The sequence below is a fragment of the Mauremys mutica genome, chromosome 3 (assembly GCF_020497125.1).
Source record: "Mauremys mutica isolate MM-2020 ecotype Southern chromosome 3, ASM2049712v1, whole genome shotgun sequence".
NCBI lineage: Eukaryota > Metazoa > Chordata > Testudines > Geoemydidae > Mauremys > Mauremys mutica.
In genome coordinates, this window is record NC_059074.1 from 128,351,859 (window position 1) to 128,363,194 (window position 11,336).

General features: G+C 42.1%; 2 protein-coding genes across 8 annotated transcripts in view; one reads left to right on the forward strand and one right to left on the reverse strand.

Moving 5' to 3' along the window:
* WDR27 (WD repeat domain 27) overlaps window positions 1-6,159 on the reverse strand; it is a 227,850-nt gene extending 221,691 nt beyond the window's left edge. Inside the window, exon 1 of the transcript XR_006577765.1 lies at window positions 5,680-6,159. The gene's annotated coding sequence lies outside the window, so the exon portion shown is untranslated. The remainder of the gene's footprint in view (window positions 1-5,679) is intronic.
* On the forward strand, window positions 2,585-10,523 carry C3H6orf120 (chromosome 3 C6orf120 homolog). 7 transcript variants are annotated; one of them, XM_045008740.1, is made up of 3 exons: window positions 2,585-2,806; window positions 3,941-4,127; window positions 9,475-10,523. In XM_045008740.1, exon 3 carries the CDS (start codon window positions 9,512-9,514, stop codon window positions 10,085-10,087), a length of 576 nt encoding a protein of 191 aa, XP_044864675.1. In that variant the 5' UTR covers window positions 2,585-2,806; window positions 3,941-4,127; window positions 9,475-9,511; the 3' UTR covers window positions 10,088-10,523. The 7 variants fall into 7 exon arrangements, with proteins under 7 accessions (XP_044864675.1, XP_044864676.1, XP_044864672.1 ...); XM_045008741.1 differs by lacking the exon at window positions 3,941-4,127; XM_045008737.1 differs by lacking the exons at window positions 2,585-2,806; window positions 3,941-4,127 and adding an exon at window positions 6,173-6,329.
* Window positions 10,524-11,336: the final 813 nt, after the last annotated feature.

Sequence of the window (11,336 nt, forward strand, 5' to 3'; positions counted from 1 at the left end):
ACAGGAGCATACTGACCCCTTCTAAAAGATACGGTTAGGATAACAGTACATAATAAAGATGTTTTAATCAAACTGACATGTGCAAGGTGATGGCTGATAACTAGCCATGTCAGGGGGCAGTAACTAACTATGTCAAAGGCAGTAGATATATTTTTATACCCTGATAAAAAACGTTATCTTAAAGGAAGTATCTTTAACCAGCCAATGGAGGAAATGAAAAGTCCCGCCATTCGCTGAGCTGCGTCCATTGTCATAAGCATACATGTCTTAGTATCCTCGTAGAGTCTGCCAGGTGCTATTACCATGCTTTGTCGACAATAAACCTGGTCTGGCACCTTTGTACCTTAATGGATCTTGTGGTCATTGGATAGTTCATTCAAGGTCTGCTGTGCTGGCTGTTTGCGCAGAGCTGGGGCAGCACATAGGAAGAACACACACATGCAGCCAAACAGCTAACCACCGGCCAAATTGAATTAAAGCAAGACCTAAAACAAGCTTCAGAAAAAGAATGTAATACAAGCCCTACAATAAGATGTAAAACAAGAGCTGAAGGTTGCCCAGAAAGGGCTTAGACAGAACTTGCAGACCAAGATGAGATCCTTGTTGGAGCAGCAGCTATAAAGTGCCCGGACAGATGTGGAACCCCATTCACTTGGGTCAAAAATGTGTAAGAATACAGTTTACATTGCTACTATTTCAGTTCTACATTTGCCTCACATGTGAGAGTACCAGATAAAACATTTTATTTCAGCATTGTGATGACAACAAAGAAATCATACGTAACTGCTGCAGCCACGAATGTTATGACAGCTTATTCACCAACAAGTGAAGATAAGCGCCCATATCCAAATTAAAATGTGCCCTTTAGGCAAGAGAATCATAGTACCTAAAAATAAAGAGCTTATTTTGAAACATATGTAAATATGGTTTGGGTAGCTGTTGTAGGCATGATATTAGGTAGCAAGCATCTTCCCATTCCTTCCTACCATTTGATATTACTTGCACCTTTCACTTTCTTTAGCTATGATTAAGGCTGCGAGTCTTTCACAGAAGTCATGGAGTCCATGATTTTCCAGGGCCTCAGTGAATTTTGCAGTAGCTGGTGTGACTGACCCCAGGGCCGCCCAAGCAGCTGGGGTGACCCTGGGGCCAGGCAGACAGGCCCCTGCTCGGGCGACCCCAAGTAGCTGGTCCCATGTGCTGCCCCAGAGCAGCAGTCCGGGAGCAGCAGCAGCAGCGACCTGGGCTATGACTCCTCCCCTAGCAGCAGCAGCGGGGGCCTAGGCCACCTCCCACTCACAGCAGCAACGGCAGCCGGAGGACCCCGGGCTGCACACAAACACACCCCAGCGGCTGCAGGGCCAGGGCCGCCACCCCCTGCCTGGAGCAGCAGCAGAGGTTGGGGGATACTAAGCTATCCCCTCCCCAGCAGCAGCGGCCGGAGGGCCCCAGGTTGCCCACCACCTCAGCAGCAGCAGGGTCCAGACTCGGAGTGCTCCCCCCAGGATCAGTAGCATCCCCGGAAGCACCCCCCAGCACCAAAGATTTAGTTAGGGGTATTTTTAGTAAAAATCATGGACAGGTCACCAACCCATGACTTTTTGGTTATTGCCGATGACCTGTCCATGACTTTTACTAAAAAATACCAGTGACTAAATTGTAGCCTTAGCTATAACATTGTTTAACTTAATCAGGGAGGAACTGATCCACCGCCCAATGAAGTCAATGGGAGTCTTTCCATTGATTTTAATGGACTTTAGATCAGGCCATTAGGACCTAATCCAGAGTTGCTGAGCATCTACAACTTCCATTGATTTCAGTGGGTAATGCAAAGCCAAAGTAATTTTTAGGAACTGTCCCATAGTGGAGAAACATTATTGTCAACCTTGGATGAAGCCAATTGTCTTTGAACCCCTCCCTCACTACCCCATTCCATACATTTAAAAAAAACATACTGCAGCACCAGCTAGGGTGACTCCTAGAAAGAGAAGGTTTGGAAAGTAATGAAAGTTCAGCTGGACTCAGGCCTTCATAGACTCATAGACTTTAAAGTCAGAAGGGACCATTATGATCATCTAGTCTGACTTCCTGCACATGAAAAAAGAGATCATCTTCTTCAATCATATGGATATACCAAAATGATTACTGTACAGAATATTTAAGGATAAAAATATTGATGGCAACTGTGCTCTAGTGGCAATGCCTTTCCATATTTATGATTCATATAGGGAGATAGGGAAACTTTAGAAGGAATACAGGTATCAATAATATGATGGAGCAATAGCAAGATCATGGTTAACATTTTATTAGATTATTCTCTGAAATAGTTATTTTAATTATATCATTGAGATAATGGGTCAGATCCTCAGCTGGTGTAAACTGGAGTTAACTCCATTGTCTTAAAGGATCTACTCCAGCTGAGAATCTGACCCAATATAATTAATTACTTCAGATGTGAAAAGGCGTTTACATTAAAACAAGCACACATTTGAAAGATGTTTGTTTGACAACCGTGGCAACCAAAGTCTTCTGTTCACCCACAATGAAGGTACAGTGATGACATTGGCAGTGCAAGCTTCCCCATGCTGCTCCATCAGTATCCCTCCATCCTGAACTGGAAAGACTGTCTGTAGGGATTAAAAGCTGCCATCAAGGGCACTACATTGTGCCAATTATATAATGGCCTCTCTTTTTATGATGTGGGCAGCAGCCACTCTGAACTGAACTGAGATTGACTCATATCTCATAGGTGACCAAAAAATCATCAGATAGAAAAAAGAATTGGTTGCAAACAGGTGACCTACAGGTGAGAGGCTTCATATCCTTATTTATTTACAGCATATATTTTAAACATATTTATGCTTTGCTACATCAACTCTGTAATCTTTAGTGTCCAGGAACATTACTAACAGATTTTTTCACCTTTATTTGGATACAGAGCAAAAAATATATTTAAAGTCTTTATTTCTGTAACATGTATTCACTTAACTGACTTTAGTCCATTTTAAATGTCTGATGCCTTACTGAAAAACTATGAAAATAATCTAAACAAGATGACTGTCACTTTGCCTCAAATGAATTGAGAAATGCAAATTCTTTAAAAAAACAGATAATTCTTTCAGCAGACCACTTAGTACCTAATAAGAAGCCACTAAGTATTCTAGACATTCTTACATATCTAATTTAATTTTATAAATTTGATTATCTACATTAAAATTGAAATAACAAAGGACAAATATTTGTAACTAAAACCATTTGTATCAAACCTAAAAATGTGACAATTTTTATACAATTAATGTTATATTAACAAACAGGAACAATATGTGAGTTGTGATCTGCCAGGAACACATGGTTTTGTGCCTGCACATTGATGTAGGCAGTTCATCCTCAAGGACTAGCTAATGTCTAAGGATGATAAAATTACACCTAATATTTATATATGTTGAAAACAAATAATTTGGGGCCCGGTTTATCTCTCAATTACACTGGAGGAAATCAGTAGTAATTCCATTGAAATCAGTGAAGTCACACTTGGGTAAAACCAGTGTCTGGGCAATCAGAATGAGAACTATAAGTTTTGTTATATAACGGGTAGTAACCCATGAAAAATTCACATATACGCAGTAGAGTAGTAGGGTTTATCTCCTCTTTAGGCTGTAGCAACTAGAGTTTACAAGAGCACACACACTTGAGCCGACATACTATTCTATCCATTAAAGGATGCCAATAGAGTCAGGAGCTCCACTCACTGCTTCAGGTAAGCAATAGAATGAGTGGAGCAGCTAATCGCCCTCACTGAATCCTCTTGGTTCTCCTAATCAGAGCACCATGAGGATGCAGACTGTTCCCTCTTCCCCTCTCCTGTTCTTCCTCCCATGGCCAACCTCAGCTTCATCCTTCTGCCCAACTCCCAGCACTTTTTCCCCCTCCCTCCATATAGGGGACAGAGAGCACAGCAGCTCCTGCAGCTCCCTCCCTGGCAAGGAATAGGACAGGTAGAGCAGAACACCTGGGCTTTTCTGTGAATTCGAAGGAAGCAGCAGTGAAGAGAAAATGTTTGCCTGCTACTGGAAAAAGAGATGAATTCTGATTGTGGGGAGAAAAGCTGAAGCATCAGATCCTTTGTGGTAAGCTGGTGGAGGCTAACTAGGATTTCCCTCTAATACAAACAGTAAATTGGATGCAGATAGCCTTGGCAGAATTCAATTTTTATTTTTTTTCTAATTTTGATGGATGTTTATTTTTAAGTATTTTTTAGACTTTTATTAATTTAAATTTTCATAATTGTGGGAAGTTATAGGGGGAGACAAACCATAATTATTTAATGACAGTAGATGTTGAGATTAAAAAAGTTAAAGTTTTATAACTGTTAAAACAATTTGTCAACATCATATGTTAAAATATACACAGTAAATATTTTAAATCAAACACTAATACAATTTTCTTACTTTGCATATCTGTAAATTATTGTTGATGGAAATATTTTTGTTGGTTTGTATGTGTACAGTGAAATCAACATTTACCAATAAAAATCTAAAACTTTCAAGCCGATCTATAGAGAACTTTGAAGATGAAGAAAACCAAAGGGCCTCCACGTGTAAATGTATAAATCTTTCCATATACATGGACATCACATCAGCACCTCTGGAAATCTGGGGCTTATTTAGGTGATCAGTCAGGTTATCTGCAGGGATTGCTGGTGGGATGTCCAAAAAATCTAGAAGCACCACTGTCTCCTGCTTGAGCTAAAGGACCAAGTCTGTTAGCAGGAAGACAGTAGCAGAGTCACAAATCTCATATGCAGTGTAGCTGTAGCCCTGTTGGTCCCAGACTATTAGAGAGACAAGATGGGTGAAATAATATATTTTATTTGACTAACTTCTGTTGGTAAGAGACACAAGCTTTGGAGCCACACAATGCCAGCAATGCCCCTCTGCCATATACATTGGCCAAACTGGACAGTCTCTATGCAAAAGAATAAATGAATACAAATCAGATGTCAAGAATTATAACATTAAAAAACTAGTCAGAGAACACTTCAACCTCCCTGGTCACTCAATTACAGACCTCAAAGTCACAATACTCCAACAAAAAAACTTCAAAAACAGACTCCAACAAGAAACTGCAGAATTGGAATTAATTTCCAAACTGGACACCATTAAATTAGGCTTGAATAAAGACTGGGAGTAGATGGGTCATTACACAAAATAAAAACTATTTCCCCGTGCTAATTTCTTCCCCATAATGGTACTCACACCTTCTTGTCAATTGTCAGAAATAGACCATCCTGATTATCACTACAAAAGTTTTTTTTTCTCCTGCTGGTAATAGATCACCTTAATTGATTACTCTCATAATCAATTACATTTGTACCGTTGGTACGGCAACATCCATTTTTTCATGTCCTCTGTGTATATATATCTTCCTACTGTATTTTCCATTGCATGCATCCAATAAAATGAGTTTTAGCCCATGAAAGCTTATGCTCAAATAAATTTGTTAGTGTCTAAGGTGCCACAAGTACTTCTTGTTCTTTTTTCTGATACAGACTAACGCAGCTACCACTCTGAAACCTGACACAGAGCCTGCTTTTCCCAGCCCTGAAGAAGGGCTCTGTGGTGCTTGAAAGCTTGTCTAACCTACAGCGCTTGGGCCAATGAAAGCTATTACCTCACCCACCTTGTCTCTCTGAATCTCATAGTGGTCCACCCAGTAGGAGTAAGAGAGAGATCCAAGATGGGTGAAAGTGCGTTACACGGAGCCTTCGTCATCTAATGTCAAGCACCCACATTTGAACTTTGACCCGTTGCCACGGGGTGTGGCGGTCTTGTGGTAACACCACCTGTTTTCTGATCTGCGTTGACCCACGGCAAAGATCAAAGTGCAGGGACGCCCTGGGGGTAGGGCTGACCCGGGGCTGGGCTCCGAGCGGGAGTGGCCCGGACGCAGCACAAGGCTGTGCCAGGCCAGCTCGGCGCCCCAGGGGCTGGACGGGGGACACCATCCCGGCGCCGGGCGGGCAGGGGCGACGCGGCGCGTGGCTGCCCCTCCTCCCCGTGGGGCCACCTGCACTTCCGGTTCACAACCAGCTGAGCACCGTCTGCGGGGGCGGGGCAGCTGCCCGGAATAGCGGCCGCGCTCTCACGGCATCCGGTTGTCATGGGGACGCCTGGAGGCGGGTAAACACAGCGCCGCCTCCCACCGCGACCGCCCGCCCTTGGACACAGGCTCTCTCGCGAGAGCAGGAGGCCCGCGGCCTGGCTGAGTCTCCGCCGCGGAGCACGGCGCGGTGGCCGGCAGCGGGGCGGGTGGAGCTGCTCGGCCTGGGGGTGAGCGGGGGGCCGGGGCGGGCGGGGAGACCGGGGGGAGCCGCCGCCGTCCCAGCGCGGGGTTCAGGTTGTTTCCTCGGGAGGCAGGTGCCCCGTATCCCGGGGGGGCCGCGCCTGTGAGCGCCGCCGTGACCAGCCCGGCTAAGGCGGCGAGCGGGGCCGGGCCTGGCGCCTGTCAGAGGCAGCGGCCGGAGCCTGGTGTCCGATCGCCGCTGCTCCGTGACCGGGCGGGGCCCCTGGGCTCCGCGGCGATCCCAGCCCTAGGGTGGAGGCTGCGCCGAGGGACGCCGGCGAGAGCTGAACCCAGGTTCCCGGGGAGGCGACGGGCGCAGCAGAGAAAGTGCCCGGGGCTGGGGAGAAACGTGGCCCCGTTCAGCGTGTGCCGAGAGCTACAGAACGAGGTCAAGCGAGCTGGCAAACCAGGGGCAGTCGTATGTTTCGTTCGTCTCTTCCCTCAACCCCGGGAGTGCCTGTGGGCTAACCAGAAAGCAGGTTCTCCCGCTCTGAAAGCTTTTGTTTTCGGAGAAAAGCGGGTATGTCCTTGGTATCGTCACGGTTTCATTGCTTCAGGTATCGCTCACCAGGTCTAGCTTTTATATCCCCCTCTGACCCTGGCTTCGTCTGGCCTTTCCTAGTTCTCGCAGGTTACTGCCTACTTCTTCAGGGTAGATCCCACTCCTCCTAGTCCAGTGCATGTTCCCTGGGGGAGGTGTCTTTGGCTTCCTCCCCTCTGCAAGCTTTTCTTTCATCCTCCCATCAGCGACCCCCTGGGCGCAGCCTCAGTTGTTCCCATGGTCTCTTAATACTCTCATTTACTTCTCCATCTCTTCCCTGTTTCATCTTCTCATGGATGTCCCACTACTTTCTCAAATTAAAATGGATTAGGTACTCAACGCATGAATTTTCTGCCTAAAACATTCTGTCCTTTATCACTTTTCACAAATCCACTGTCTGCCTCATCAGTCAAGTGCCATCTTTCGCTCTTTTCCCTCATGTACCTTTGCAAAATTTTGGCCTTACATTGTAAAAGTCTTTAGGGCAGAACATTCTGCAAGTTATAGGGCTATATAAATCATAGAATCATAGGACTGGAAGAGACCTTAAGAATTCATCTGTGCCAGTCCCCTGCACTCATGGCAGGACTATTGTATTATTTCTATACCATCCCTGACAGGTGTTTGTCTAACCTGCTCTTAAAAATCTCCAATGATGGAGATTCCACAACCTCTTTGGGCAATTTATTCCAGTGCTTAACCACACTGACAGGAAGTTTTTCCTAATGTCCAATCTAAACTGCCATTGCTTCAGTTTAAGCCCACTGCTTTTTGTCCTAGCTTCAGAGGCTAAGGAGAACAATTTTTCTCCCTCCTCCTTGTAACAGCCTTTTACGCACTTAAACTGTTATGACCCCTGTTTTCTCTTCTCTAGAATAAACAATTTTTTCAATTTTCCCTCATAGGTCATGTTTTCTAGACCTTTAATCATTTTTGTTGCTATTCTCTGGACTTTCTTCAATTTGTCCGCATTTTTCCTAAAACGTGGCCCCCCGGAACTGGACACAATACTCCAGTTGAGGCCAAATCAGCGTGACGTAGACCAGAAGAATTACTTCTTGTGTCTTGCTTACAACTCTCCTGCTAATACCCCAAATATTCTGGGAATGTTTTTCTGCAGCAGTGTTACACTGTTGACTCCTATTTAGTTTGTGATCCACTATGACTCCCAGATCCTTCTGCAGTACTGTACTCCTTCCTAGGTAGTCATTTCCCGTTTTGTATGTGTGCAACTGATTGTTCCTTCCTAAGTGTGGTACTTTGCATTTGTCCTTATTGAAGTTCATCCTATTTACTTCAGACCATTTCTCCAGATCATTTTGAATTTTATTTCTATCCTCCAAAGCACTTACAATCCTTCCCAGCCTGGTGTCATCCACAAACTTTAAAAGTGTACCCTCTTTGCCATCATCTAAATCATCAATGAAGATATTGAACAGAATCAGACCCAGAACTGATCTCTGTGGGACCCCACTCAATATGCCCTTCCAGTGAGTTTAATTATAAATGTTTAATTTTAGAAAGCTAGGTGAAATTTGCACAAGAACTTTGATTGAAATCTCTTGAAGACAGGGACTCTGTCCTGTATGAGTGGAAAGCACCTAGTCCATTTTGGGTACTACTATAATACAAATAACTGCTTACATTAATATTCAACTATAACTGTTGGGTTTTTTTATGAAAGCGATAAAGTCTAAATCAAGAGTGGTGACAAACTTATTTTGGGGCTGAAACATGACACTCTTGGTAGATTTAGAATACTTAATTTTAAATGCAAAAAAAATTGATATGGTCAACTTTATATTCTGAAACCAGGCATGGGACTTGGAACTGAAATGTTGCCTCTTTGTACATGGCCTTTTCACATTCAGTATGACAGGATTTGTTATGAGAAACATACCTTTGAATTTCACTTATGTACACAAACTCAGCTGTTACATTAACAGTTTTTATTTATTTGGATAACTCAGGATTTCTTAAACTATTTATATGTTTTGATAGATCCACTAACTTGTTTACTTAAATATGTAATCAGTCATAATTCTCAATATGCAGGGGTCCCCGTATATATTTCTATACACAAATCCAGATCTGTACCTCAGTATGCTACTAAAGCTAGATGAAAAACCAAATGACACATGCCCCAAACTATTCTAATACAAACTAAGCTACACTTCTTCAAACACAAAGGCCTTAATTGAATACTTTTTCCAAACCATAAAATCACTACTGAAGCTTATCCTTTTTTGACAAACGGTCTATTTCCACCCACCTACATGTTAAGTTTATTAATTTGAAATAATATTTACGCAGTACTATAAGTTCACATCAGCAAGCTAATGTGTTTGCTGAGCAGTTGCTACTTAAAACTGTTTATGCTTTATCTAGTTAAGCAAATCAAGTATATTAAACCTCACATTAGCACATTTACATTTTTGATAATAGTTATTGGTCCCATATAAAATATCTCAGAATACATTTCTCTTAACTTAATTTTATAGGGACTTGGGTACTTCAAAGACAGGAATTCAAGAGATCTTTTCCAAAAGTGGACCACATTGAAACCTGAATTATTTCTTCTGTATTAACAGGGTATTTACAACACATGATGTTGGAAGAGTTCTTTTAATGTCAAACGTAAGAGTTATGGCAGCACATTGGAAGAAAACGTTGGTGATCCTTCTAGCAGCTCAAGCATTACTTATGGGTGATAGCTTTGAGGAAGAGGATGTGCCTGATGAATGGATTCTTCTTCATGTAGTCCAAGGTCAGATTGGAGCTGGAAACTATAGCTACTTGAGACTAAATCATGACGGGAAGATAGTACTTCAGATGCAGAGTTTAAAAGGCGATGCAGATTTGTATGTATCTGATACGACCCTTCACCCCAGTTTTGATGAATATGAGTTACAGTCTGTAACTTGTGGCCAAGATGTTGTTTATGTACCAGCCCACTTCCGCCGCCCAGTGGGAATAGGAATCTATGGTCATCCCTCTCACTCGGAGAGTGAGTTTGAAATGAAAGTATATTATGATAGAACAATTGTAGATTATCCATTTGGTGAGGCTTCCTACAACCCAGAAGAGATGGAGGCAAGCCAGAAGCGTACTCATTCACCAGAAGATCAATCTCAGGATGAGGAATCTGTCTTTTGGACTATACTCATTGGAATTTTGAAACTAATACTTGAAATTCTTTTTTAAAATAATCAACTGGACATACACTGGACTAGAGTGCACTTATAGCCTATGACATTGAACATGAATGGCTTGCTGTGAGCATTGGTACTCTTTTTTGTAAAGTTACCTGAAGGTTACTTTTTCTATGCTGAAGAGGGGAAAAGCAAAGCCATATTTAATTTTGTATTGAAGCCCCCTTTCCACCTTCTAGAAGTAAAATGAGCAGAAAGCACAGTATTTGTATAGTTTTCTTTATAAATCAGGGTTAAAGTGAATGTACAATAAAGGGAATCTTATTAAAATGTATCACTTTGAACAGGTGCATAAGAAAATGGACCTTGATAATTCACTGTATTTTCTATTAAAGTGACACTTAATTTTATACAAAGAAAAAGTTGTAAAATCTGAAAGGTGGTTTTAACAACCTCATCCAATTTAAAATAAAGAATTAATTTTCTAATCTCTTTGCAGTGGGACCAGATCTTGAGCAAGTGGCACTTTAAAATGCTGGCAACCATTGGAACTTGAAAGCAGTGTAACAAAGACCAGGAAATATCAAAGTCAAGTGATTTTAGGTGCCTAGTTAGATCCAATTTAAAGGAGCCTGACTTTTCAAAATGTAGGTGCTCAGTGCTTTCTCAATCTTCTCTCTAAAATATCAAGTTGCGCATTTAAACTGAAGCACCTAAAATCACTTAATCACTTTTTAAAATCATGACCTGAATCAAGTTTGCCATCTTTATTTTCTCTACGGGCAGAGGCTGATCTTTCTAGTCAGGGAAAGAATTATGAATCAGTTATTCAGCTATTTTTGTACCTGTAAATATATATATAAGCAATATTGTCACTGCTCATTAAAAGCAACCCAGCCTGCATTATCATAAGCAGGAAAAGGTTTCTCTCCATATATATACCCCTTTTCTTAAGTGTAACCACAATTTTAGTGCCACTTCCATAGTATCATCTGTTCTTTATGATTGTTGGTGCATCTTTATGAAAATTATATGCATTTAATTCTTGGGGTGCAAGCTATTTTCAGTTATAGGGACAAACTAGTTCATAATAAAGGAGACTGGATTTTCTGGCAATGCATTGAAACTTTTAGGTATTATTCCTACAAGCTTCGAAGTCATGGCTTTTTTTTAAATTAAAGCAACACTGATTATTTAAAAGTAATTGAATGCTTTGCTTTGATTGAATCATGGGGAATAAAATTGAGTGCTATGCAAATACCTAAACTTTTGTGTAGCTTTCTCTCCATGTAGAAGTTACT